General features: G+C 36.0%; 1 protein-coding gene across 2 annotated transcripts in view; it reads right to left on the bottom strand.

Moving 5' to 3' along the window:
• Positions 1-5,917: 5,917 nt before the first annotated feature.
• Positions 5,918-13,335, bottom strand: part of LOC136269283 (uncharacterized) — a 28,698-nt gene continuing 21,280 nt past the window's right edge. For both annotated transcript variants that reach the window (XM_066064815.1, XM_066064816.1), the window contains 4 exons: positions 12,583-12,752; positions 11,188-11,800; positions 7,349-9,086; positions 5,918-6,769 (listed from right to left, as the gene is read on the bottom strand). In XM_066064815.1, coding sequence (XP_065920887.1) covers positions 6,193-6,769; positions 7,349-9,086; positions 11,188-11,800; positions 12,583-12,752 — 3,098 coding nt within the window. In that variant the 3' untranslated portion in view covers positions 5,918-6,192. The remainder of the gene's footprint in view (positions 6,770-7,348; positions 9,087-11,187; positions 11,801-12,582; positions 12,753-13,335) is intronic.

Genomic DNA, 13,335 nt, shown 5'->3' with positions numbered 1-13,335 from the left:
GGTTTCATGAAACCCCTTTGGATTTTACACACTACTTGAAACATTGAACTTCAGGCTTCCAGAATCTGGATCTATCATGAAACAGGACACTTGATAGTTAGCAACACTTATATCATTGTACTGAATTATGATTTTGGTGAAAAGATCGAGATACTCTAATAGAGCAGTCAGGTAATCTAATATAACAGTCACTTTACTGCAGTGGAAGCCCCTTTTCAAAATTCCTGCGTACGCCCCTGAAATCTGCTCCCACAGCATTGAATACTTGAATAGTAATAGGAAGTGGCTATATTTACAGGCCCATAACGAAGGATTTTTTTTGCTATATTTATGGCATTCCTAAGTGCGCATGTGCAAGCATCTCGTGACTTAGTTTGTTACTATTTTTTTTAAAAAAAACTTAGAAAAAATCGTGACACAAAAAGGTATAAGAAACGAAGAAAAAAGTGTGATGTGACCGAGGCTCAAACCCACACATCCAGGATTGGAGTACCCACGCTCTACCACTGTACCACCGGTGCTTGCTGGATATTCCTCTTGTTTTTGTACCATTTAAATGTTACAAATTTATAGTCTAACCCATACCAGTGAAGAAGAAACCAAAGCTGAACCCGACCCTAACCTAACGTTAACTTGACATTTGCCTGTTAAACACAATGATGACTTTCACTGTCTGTATGAAGGTAAGTTTTTGGGTGAGTTCGAGGCTTTGCCGGGACGCTCACTTCGCTTGCTCCAACCCTAGCTCGCCTCAAACTCACCCAAAAACTTACCTTCATACAACTAGTGTGTTTGATACTCGAGTTATACAACAAATGACCAGGTAAATAAATAATTATTTGCACCGTGACCGACTAAGTCACGAGATGCTTGCACATGCGCACTTAGGAATGCTGTAAATATAGCAAAAAAATCCTACATTATGGGCCCGCAAATATAGCCACTTCGATAATGATATGCATAGTTAATTGTAATTTGTTCTTAGCCCTAATATATACAGTTCTGAGAAGTAGTATGGTTATTTAGCTATTCTTCCTTTAAATTAATGCCTGGTGTTCCTATTTTGGTTTTCCTAAGTAGAGAAAAGTTTTATGGTGTCAACTGTAATAGGAATTTAAAAAAAAAAAATTGTGTTTGATAAAAGAATGCACTGATTGTTCCCTTACCAGAGGTATGTAGTATACTATAACCTCACCAATTGAGTACTAACTAAAACTGTGGTCTCAGTATGGAGATGAATGAGGTCATGAAATATATCATTATAAAAAACTTGACATGGTCATTATTGTAACATTTAAAAAAAAGAAGTGGTTATTTCAAAAGGGTGTATATGCTGTCCATAATGTGTTTTACTTAGCATGTGCAGCTTTTTACTACTACTACTACTACATATAGCTACAAGTATAAGAAAAAACTTAGGAATTTTAAACTAGAGTAGGTTGAATATAGTGTACCAATAAAAAGTACTGAAACAAGCTTGAGTTAGTATATTATGACAGCAAATAGGGTGATATTTTGTTTTGGCTGGAAAAACCCAGTTCTACATGATCCCTACTATACAGTACTACCATACTGTATGATGCTACCACTCCTATGAGGTGTATGATTTTTGTAAAGGTGGTCACTAATTAATTAATTAACTTGTGGGAAGGAAACAGGAAGTCACACTACTAGGGATTCTGGTGTCGTGGCTATGTATAAAAGCAAGCTGCTATCAACAGAAAAGGTAGAAATTATAGCTGATTTGTCCAGTTTAACTCGATGGCTCTGGATACCAGAAACATATTTGCTCTTAGTTTATTCTGGATTTTATTTTGTTCAGTGGATGCCCTGAAGTGTACAAAGCTGATCAGTATTGATGGTAGTACTACCTCCAGTGACCAGGTGTTCAGTAGAGGAGTTTACAAGGTGAAGACCACAGTGGAAGCTGGCTCAGAAGAAATCAAACAATTAGCAACTGATTTACTTACAAATATCAGTACTGTGGAGTTTAAGAGGAAAAGCTTTACAGGAATGCTGCAACCAAAACACATTAAGAAAGTGAATTATATTTGTCATTATTTATGTACAAATTAACATTATAACTTTTTTTTGCAGCTTTGTAAAGATGATAGGATAATATTGATTAAGCAACTGGAAAGAAGTCAATATGAGATTAAATGTGACAAGTTGTTTAAAGCTCAAAGCACGTCTATTATTACTGACAATTATATTATCATAGCAAAAGATGATAGTGTATCTGTAAGTGACTACGTGCTATATATTATAAAATACCTTGTCACATTAAACCTGCCAGTAAAATTAATGACCTTCATTAAACACTGTATCTCATCTTTATCTTAAACTTCACAGCTGCATGTACATATGTCATATGAAGTTCACTGCTTGTGTTGTACGTATTCAGTTAGTAACAATAATGGTTGTCATGTGTAGGTTGGCTCAGTAGAGATTGCATCAGATGATGCTGATAGCTCTGTGATGATAGCTAGTGTTAAGCCATTCAATGCAAAACAAAGAGGATATATTGTGAAAATGAATGAGGAAGCAGTTGATTATGTAAGTTCAACCAACCATGTACCAAATATTGTGCAAATTCTGTGTATACGTGATACAGTAGGTGTATGTACAGTTTTAATAAACATTTCTGTATTGTGCAGTTGTGTCATCATCCTATGGTGGACTACATTGAAGAAGATCAAGAGATTACAGTGGCATCTCAGTGGCACCTGGACAGAATAGATCAAAAGACACTTCCTTTAAACCATCAGTATTCTGCCCCAAATAATGGCTCTAATGTTGACATATACATTTTTGATACTGGTATGCTGTCTCTGTGTAGCTAATTAACTGTCTGCCAAATATATTGCTTTACAGGTATCAAGTACAATCACAGTGAATTTGACAACAACAGAGCTGTGTACCCTGGTTATGATCCAGTTGATGAACTACGTAATGAGAACAGAAGAGGAGAAGACTGTAATGGACATGGTACACATGTGGCTGGTCTGGCTGGTGGTGTTACACATGGTGTGGCTAAGGGAGCAACACTACACAGTGTCCGAATATTAAACTGCCAAGGTACTGGATCAATATCAATGATTGTGCTAGGATTGTATCATGTGACTGAACAAGTAAAGCAACGACATTCAACAAGAGCAGTCATTAATATGTCATTAACAACAAGAAAGGAGCTGTACAGTTGGGCAATGAAGGATGCAATCACAGATGCTATTGACAGTGGTATATTAGTGGTAGTAGCTGCTGGAAATTACCGTTCTGATGCTTGCAAGTAAGTGACGGTATCTAATTGCATTATGTCATACAAATAAGATACCGTTTTTGTATTACGTATATAATCTGATAAATAGAGTGCATACTGATTAATAACCTCTGTCGTACACATGCAGATATTCACCCAGCTCTTATCCTGAAGTAATAACAGTTGGAGGGACACAGCAAAATGATGCATTATACAATAAAGGATTATTCTCTGGCACCAACTATGGACCATGTGTTAACATCTTTGCACCAGCACAAAAAGTAGAGAGTGCTAGTATTAAAGGCGAATACAGCTATGCTGTATATGATGGGACATCTCAAGCAACTCCTCTGGTCAGTGGAGCTGCTGCAATCTACTGGAACATGTTACCTGATGGTGCAAATGCTACCGATGTTAAAAATTTCCTTCTCAACAACTGTGCCAAAGGTAAACTTAACATTGCTGGATCTGTCCCTCCATCTTTTGTGAAGGAAACAACAAATTGTCTCCTCTACATTAAAGGCCCATCACAGAGACTATTCCATGATGTTAAACATAAAGACATGACAAAGTTAATTGCTTATATGGAGGAGCAAAGATATGCTGTGTCATATATGCAGAGTTATGGTGGTGGTGTGAATGATGACATTCTATTTACTGTTATATTTGATGAAATGGGAAGCCAAAAATACCAAACAGAAACTATCATTTCAGAGAAAGATGTCAAGACCATTGATGACAAATTAAGACCTGAGGGATTCAAGATAACATTTATATACAGTGTAAACATTAAAGCAGCCAGGAAGTTTATAGTAGTGTTTTCTAAGAGCAAGCATAGTTATGAAACTTACTTCAAAAGAACTTTAGAAAAGCAGCTAAATGTACATGACAAAGCAACTGTCCATGGCATGACCCTGTGTTCAACGTCAGTATCAATCAATTATAAACACAATGTTTTTCTCTATACAACATTATATTCTAACCAGTCCATTGTAAGAACACACAACTTCTACCAGGTTAACAAGCGTGTACTAACACGTCGTGTCGACCATCAACATGTACATGGTTACTATCTGAAGCACCTCACCAGTTTTACTATTAATGGCAAAGAAAAGTACTCACTAGTGTTCCACCAGCAAACCAAACCATCTAATTACTACCACAATTTGTATGATGTAAAACCTCAACAATTGGAGTCCACAGTCACCGAGCTGATAACAAATGAGAATAAAATAAATGTTGTAGCAAGAATTAGATACTCATCAAGTAACATCCAGTACATTATCACTTATGAGTCAAAATAAGTGAATTATTTTTATTTATCATGATTGCATAGTTAATGTATTGTTTGTACACACTTTCAATATATCAAATGTATTACCTGTTAACTATTAGTGCTTCGTACATATCTCAGTGTGACCAACTGCAGTGCATTATATTCAATCATCTAGCTAGCTACATTTCTGATGCATACATGTATGTATACTCAAAGAATCTTTTAATAACTACTACTAATAACTAGTAATTTTGGCTGCCTGTAATGGTGAAGAGTGAAACTTCATCCAAATGACAGCACATAATAAATAAAATTTATGGTTATAATAATATTATTATGAATTTTTACATGTCAGCGCATCAATGTTTTATACACAAGTAGTACACTGTTGGTCCACTTGTACACACTAATCCTGTCTCATTATTAAAATCAGCATTATTTTGACAGAAAGATGGGACGGTACCGCTTGTACTTCAGTATGGGCGCTATTACTGTTATACTAATTTTGAAATCCCATCATATTGAACTTAATCATAATAAGTGTCAGCGCTATAAATAGACATCATGTCAGTTAGTTATATTCACAGTCACTATATATAGTAACATTCTGAGAATGTTGCATATGGATTGAAATAATAAATATAGACACTTGTTTTAGGCCTGCTGTGGTGCAAATGTGCTGTGCAATTATGCCTGACAGAAAACAATTGTCAGAAATGAAAAACTTTGTTAATGTTTATGTGAACACAGATTAGATCATTGCAGCTTATTCTGTAGTGCCCTGTCAACTTGTCATTGCCATTAGATTCCATATAGTGCATTGCTCATACATGTACTTTTCTACTCCATCCAATGCAAATTGTATTGTAGCTTAGCATGCATGCTTGTGATTGAATTGTGCTATATAAACCAAGGATACTATGGATACTATGAACAGTTCAAAGTAAATCACTATATAGTCAGCTTTTACACCCTCCTTCAAACATGGAGGTAGTTATATGGTATATAAAGTTACATAAACCTCAATTAAGGCATTGGCCAAACTGGTAAGTTTGATTGTTGGTGACATGAACTTTGGTACAACAAGTATAGCATGCCTGTATTTTTAATACATCAGCCATTTAAGCTGCTTTCTGACTGCCTAAATTGTCAATGGAATGGGATGAATACGAATAAGAAAATCTAGCCTGTGCTGGATAAATAATTAAATTAGTGCATGTGGGTGATAGTGAAGCCACTAACTTGTACTTTGTGGCCTTGTGACTATGAGTCTTAATATACATATGCTCAACCTACTTGAACAGAGTGACTGAAGAATTTGCAACTATTTACTATACGAGTAATGGGTACTATGATTTTGAGCTGAGTACACTTCATAAAAGAATACTAAGATATACTTTTGATGATAAGACATAGAAATTATACACATGTGAGTTAAGCATGACAACATATGTGTAAAATTATTACTATAGATAAGCTCATAGCCCCCTAACTGTTGCTGACCAATAACTGGCAGCCTCAATATACATGCAAAGAAGGTCAATTACATTATGCATATAGCAGCTTACAATTTTACATATGATACATTGTTTAAACTGCAAGAGTTCATAATAGTTCCTATTTAGCAAACATAACATATTAGTAAATGCAATCTAAGCTATTCTACTATTATACTTGCAAGATTTGCACACTCCAACTTTTTAAGCCCTAAGCTTAAGGCTTCCTGAACTTTACCAGAACTGCGGATGTTATTAATTGACTCAACAGTGTCAGGATGTTGGCAGTACCACAATGGATCACCAGGTGCTTGCTCTGCTGTAATGTAAAATGACAAAAAAAGATTTCTGGTAATGGTTCGCAGTTGCAATACACAATATGGAACATTGACTTTTAAACTGTGATGGTTCTTAGACAAGCCAATGTGAAGACATAAGATGGTGTTTGGACTCATTTTAGTAGGTAAAACACATGTAGTGACAAGGAGCAACCTCTCATCTTGTGGTTGTCTTGCAGTGTTGAATTTCATCTCTGCTTGAATTGGTATCTCTGCAACTTTACTGAAGTGGAGTTTCTGACAGTGTTCACTGCAATGGCTGTAGTCTTTACCACTTTCTTTAGTAGTGAACCATAACATAGCAGGCCTCATACAGTTATGGCAGCGTCTGATACAATACCAACACAGCTTGCTAGGACACTTGCTATCCAGTGAAATCCACTTTGGCTCATTGCATACTCTACAGTAATAGTACAACTTGTATGACATATGTACACACATATTTATGATTTTGGAAACCAGAACTATAATTGATACCAATTTGTATACAGTGAAATTTTAATAGTACATGTGTAGGGTCCTGGAAGGGGCCAAAAATATAACCTCACTGATGTGGTTAATAGGTCACAATGTATTCTTCAGGTATACTGGGGAATCTGGACAGGGTAAATGAGGTATCGTATTGAAGAACTGGCTTACTAAGAGTCTTGTTTTGTTCAGGTAGTTCTCACTTTACCTTGCATGGACATGATGTATACTTTACATTTACATGTAATTAGCTTTAGGTATCACATTTTGTTTTCAGTACTGATCATCATTGGAAAGGTGCTACTTATGTACACGTAGTTATAAAATTACACTAAAATTTGTGCTAAAGCTTGTATTTAGTGAACACAACACTTCACAGACCACTATAATACCACACGAGGTTTAAAAACCAGACTACCATATCAGATGTCTGAACTAAGTCCATTCATGGAAAATGGATGCTCTATGCAACATAACATCATACTATAAACTGCAACTGTTGTTTGCTTACCTGTTTAGCTTTCCAATATGTGCAAAAGCAGTAAATCCACCAAAAGTTTCCCGAAATTTGCTCATTAGTGGTGTTATTGCTTCTACATAAAGCTTCATAAAAATTTCCCTAGAACCTTCAACCGGAGTAGACATGAAGAAAGTTAAAATATCCTCTTTTTCCATGTCAAAATGAAAGCCATAAATCATCTCTTGTTTCCCCACCACATTGTTCTGGACAACAATTCCATAATAATCATAGCCATCATGCTTTAGCCCAGAAGACAAAAACAGAGCATTTTTGGTGGTCTCCTCATGAATGTGATACATGATTACATGCCCTTGTGGAAGACTTACAGTTCCTAAATCCTTATTTAGGCTGAATCCTTCTGGAAGTAAATTAACTGTAACAATGGATTCTTCCAAGAACTTGGAAAATGCTCCAGTATTTGCTGAGACTGACAAAGAACCAAACTTTCTTGAGGTATCGTCTTCTGAAAAATGATCACAATCAGCAGGAAGCATGCTACGATCTTTTGGAGCTAACTTAATTTTACCCCATTCAATCTCAAGATTCCTTGACTGAAATAAATTAACGGCATCTTTAATGTTTGTTGCAACACCTGGTAGTAGGTCGTCCCATCTTTGTTTATCGTTTGGCACTTTTAGAACTCCCTCACAAGCTGATATTTTGTTATAACTTTCTGGTAATAGAGAAAGTTTATCTGGCTTAAATTTTACTATAAAGGTTACATTTCCAATTATTATCATTGCAAAGTATACTGTATGACATGTACCCATGGTGCCACTGATGAGATCATACAATGAAAGTTGTACAGTATAGCATGAATACAGAAGGCTACAAAGTACTTCTGCACGATGAGTGTATTTTTCAAAAGAAGGAACTACATTTACATAGATGAAAAACTCCCATTCTTTAAGATAGGCGGCTCTTGTGTTCACGTCTGTTTCTTCTAAATCATTAAGAAATTTACGACAAGCTTGAATAAATTTGAAAACTTCACTTTCGTTAGACACACCAAAATTTCTTACACCGCTTAAGCAACGAAAGAATAAACCAACGCAAAACTCGTACAACCAAATACCATATTCAATATTGGAGGATTTAACTTCAGGAAAAACATTATGAAATAGCAGGGACACAAACTGCTGCTCTCCATTTCTGCTCAGTTTCTGCTCACAACTATCACACATCAGCCACTTTGCTTCAGTTTTCGGGGTCGTAATTAAATGTCTATTGGTTAGAGATGTAACACGATATCCTGTCCTAGATGCATCCATTTTGTTGACATTCTCAGAAATTATTTTAAAAACCGATTGTGGACAAAGGTGACTTTTTCTTACAGGACTTCGTCTGAAGCAAATGTAACAGAACTTGATTTCCTTTAATCCTGTAGTTTCCCGTACATAATCCATTAAAGCTTTGTTTAGCATACTATAGGCTTCTTCATCTATTACACCGCAGCTAATGCAGAATGCAAAAGTTGTAATAACTTTGCTGGCATTGTTGTAGCAGTTTTTAATCCTTCCTGCAGAGTAAATGTCCTGGGTAGTGAAATATTTTTTCTCGTATTCTAGTACTCTTTGCTCTTTACGATACTGATGGAAAAGCAATTTGCCCAAAAATAATTTACAACTTGTGTGCTTTTCAGCACAATATCCCAACATTCCTATGCCCTTTTCATACTGACCAACTAAGTAGCAGCCATAAGCATAAAGATAGTGGCACTCTTCTGGACCTGCAATTTGAAAATAAACTCATGTACGTAGCTAAACTGTCTAACTAACATCAATGCATACAATAGTTACAACACAAGTGCACACAGACATGTGACAAAGATATATTTGAATAGTTAGTAGAAAATTACAATTATGTGGTGCAAAAACTTACTGTGTCAGTAAAAGACTTGTTGTTCTAAAAAACCAAACACTCAAAAAATTTAATTGATTAAGAACAACTAGACAGAAAAAAAAATTTAGGAGCTTTAAGTTTCATTAAGGATCATAGTGAAATGAGGGAGGTAGGTTGCTTACTTATACTACTGGATATTTAATCCCTATAGCCGTGACTGAATTAGGGATTAAATTCCCACTAGTATATCTGCAGGTGTAAACAACCTTCCTTGTTCTACTCATTTCTATGATCCCTATAATCTCACTTAAAATTTCCAACTTTCCTTGTGCTTGTTTGTTTACTTTTTGTAACATAATTATGAATCCATGCATATTGCATCGAAAGAAAGAATGGCATTAGACATCTCATAAAATTAATTTGTACATGCCCCAACCATCAATTACTGAAAGTATAAAGTGACCTTTACGCTCCGTTTTCAGCTATAGTTGAGCTTACAATAGTATATGAAGTGTCTCTCCAGTTATTATGTGAGATAGTTAAGCCATAGCATGTGATATCTTCAACAAAAAGAATTGGGACACAAATGAGGGCAATAGTAAGTCCATGATGCATGCATTGTATATGTACTGTGGTATGCTGAAGAGCATTTGTTGGGCTGAAGCAATGTCTAGCAGTGCAAGCCTGTAGCTTTAGCCATTGTTGAGTTATGCTTGTCTAGGCAAGTAGGCAGTTAGTTAGGCAGTTAGTCAAAAATTCTGTTAAATAAAGAAATAAAAGTTGCACAACTTTTTGGAAACATATTTGACTACTCTGAATACATTTTTGGGCTTGATTCTACTAATATTGCCAACATTCCATGAAGGTATCGTGAAGCTAGTTTTTGGTCAAAGCCAGGTGTGTGTGCCCATAGCCAGCCTTTGGCCAGCTGTAAGCATGTGGCTGGTTTCTCAAAATTGTTTTTCTGAAAAGCGTGTGTGCTTGTGTGTGTGTGTGTATGTGTGTGTGTGTGTGTGTGTGTGTGTGTGTGTGTGTGTGCGTGTGTGTGTGTGTGTGTGTGTGTGTTTCTTTGTCTGTCTATACCAGCACTTGTGTGGCAAAGAAGCGTTATGTTAAAAGCTGCCAGTGTGAGCACTCTATGGACCCGTAACTAAACTTACAAGCAGATAAGCTTTACTCTGTCTGAGGAATATACTTTGTAGCAACTTGAAACACGGGATGAAACTGGTTTCTGAAAGCAGTGTCAACAGATTTCTCAGTGGGCTGTGTGGGGGTTTTGGTCACTGTTTGATATTGCAGACAAATTCTTTAACCTCCAAAATGTCATCCTTAGGTAAACCTACCTTGTGTAGCTTCTCAATGACGTATATACCTAATTATCAGCCAGTGATAGTCCTCAACTACTAGAAATCCCTTTGTAATGTTTTCAAATTAACCTTAGTAAACTGGCACGAGGAAACTATGTTGCCTCATATTGAAAAATGGCTTGCATTTTATAGACACACACTCAGCTGGCTGTGTTTATACACAAGGTAGCGCAACAATTTTAAGGCACATGGAATGTGCTTTGCAGTTGGCTGCAAGGCAGCTTTAGTTTATCAACACCAAAGTTTAAATCAGTCAGTGGAATTGGTGTGCTACCTCAGGCATGTGAAAAGTAGCCTGTATGCACAGGTGGGTAGGAAATGGTACCCTTGAGTTCTGCTAATGAGTGAAGATACCATAGCTATAAGTTAGATTGCAATGTATAGACAGCACATCCTACTCAAAATACAGGTTCAATGTACATACCTGCATGGATGTGGATTCTTTGTACTATCTTCACTCATTAGCAGAACCCAAGGGTACCATTTCCTACCCACCTGTGCATACAAGCTACTCTTCACATGCCTGAGGTAGCCCACCAGTTCCACCAACTGATTTAAACTTTGGTGTTCATAAACTAAAGCTGCCTTGCACACAATATACAGTTAGTAAAATACACTCACCATCATCAAGATTCCACTGATAATGACTAACAACATTTCTTGCTAGGATACTAATGATCACATTTGGGCTGTGGTCAAGAAATTTTATTAAGGAAACAAGATCCAGGTGAGAGGTAAAAATATCCTGGCAAACTGAACTACACTGCAGCAGTGATATAACAAGCTCTAAGCCCATCCTTTGAATATCATAATGCTGTGATTCCAGGACTTTAAACAAGAGACGAGTAATTCCAGTGGAATGTAGTAACAAACTATTAGAGGCCATTTTAGCAAAGACAATCAAGGATGACAACAATTCAGCCAGTGTGTAAGCACTATAATCTAACATAACAAACTGTTTGCTTGTGGCCTTATCAAGCAAACTAAGCAACTCAGATACTTCATCAGGTTTTAAATTCATATATGAGGGAAGCTCAGTGGGGTCTGTTACCACTGGTAATACTGAAAAAAACATCTTCAGACAAATTCGAAGGGAAACATCAGGAGAGTTAGTCAGTGGAATAAGGTTACTTATGTTATTCCCATAGTCAATTTTTGAAATACTTGAATAAGGGTTTGGTCGAATTGTCTTAAACAAAATAGTCAAGTGTCCTTTCAGTATAATTTCAGTTACCTACATTAAAACAAATGGCAACAATCTAACATGAGCTAGATATATATTGAAGATCACAACAAGTGCTAGAACAAGGGAGATTCTGATATAGAAATTTAACTCATACTTTGTAGCTCATACGTATAAATGTAGGGATTAAATTTGCATGTCAGCTTGACTTAAAAGCATATAACTTAATGTTAACAAGTATAAGGAAAAATTAAGTTCAATTATATAAGGATAATAGAAAAAAATGTAGGGACGCAAGGGAGATCACCTATACTTGCAGATATTAATGTTTTTGTCTGAACGAGCACTCCAGCTATCAATCATTGACTCGAAAGTGAAGAGGCCATTACGCTTCGCATTCAGCCTGTTACACAGTGCTATGAACAGTAGGAGAAGCGCCTCTGCAATCAATTCAGTCACCACAAAAAACATGTATGCCCCAACTATTAATTACAGACTCGAAAGTGAAGTGGCCATTACACTTCTCTTTCAGCTATATCTACCTTGTTTCACAACGTTACAAATGAAGAACAGTAGGAGATGTACCTCTTCAATCAATCCAGTCACTATGGAAAATACAGATAATTTCCGTTTACAAAAGTAGGGAAGCCATCGCAATACCATGCTGCCAGCAAAAAGAAATGGGACACAAAGGAGGACAAAGGTAAGTCCATGAGGCAGGCAGGAAGGCAGACAGGCAGTTAGTCAGTAGAAAATTCCATTAAATATATATATATATATATATTTAATTGTAACAATTTACAATTGTAAAAATCTACACAGCAACATCTTACTTTATTATAGTTCTCACGCTGAGCTTCTTCTTTGATTTGATTTACCATGAGATATAGACCACCAACATCAGCAATCTTATCACAGCATATACTGCTATACTGAATGCATGCGATCAATAGCAATTCAACTGTCATAGATATCAGAATGCCATATGCAGGAATGATGAGCCCTAAAAAAAAAAAAATAATTTATATGCTGAACAAAGCAATTACTGTAACAATGATATCTTTTGTATTTCATTACCATGTACCTTATGTATGTAGTTCATTCCCATGAAAAAAAGTTTTACAAAACTTATGTGGTCATTGTACGTATGTACATGTGTCAAAAGTCATAATCTAATTTTGTAGTCGCAAATGTTCTATAAGTTTTGTTAACATCCAACACTTAACCTCAAGCCATTCATATTTATTGCTAAAATGGATTAGTATAATAAGAGTCAGCTCCATTCTCTACTCCATTAAAATAAATTGCAATTGATACATGCAACTAGCAGCAGTACCTGTACTGGATATATTGTCATCCAAACCACAAACCTGGAAATGTTCACTACACTGCTAGAGTCCAAAAGTCTTTATGGTGAATAGGAATTTCTTTTAAAATTTGCAAAGTCTGGGAAGCTACAGGTGCAAGGTTACAAAATAAAAACTAAAAAATCTCTAGGGTAGGATTATACCAATTCTACTTTGTACCGATACTTCAAGTACTCACTATCTGCCTACCAATATCAAGTACCTTGAAGTAGCTACTTC

Source organism: Dysidea avara, chromosome 10, assembly GCF_963678975.1.
Source record: "Dysidea avara chromosome 10, odDysAvar1.4, whole genome shotgun sequence".
NCBI classification, from domain to species: Eukaryota; Metazoa; Porifera; class Demospongiae; order Dictyoceratida; family Dysideidae; genus Dysidea; species Dysidea avara.
This window is presented reverse-complemented; position numbering and strand designations above follow the sequence as displayed.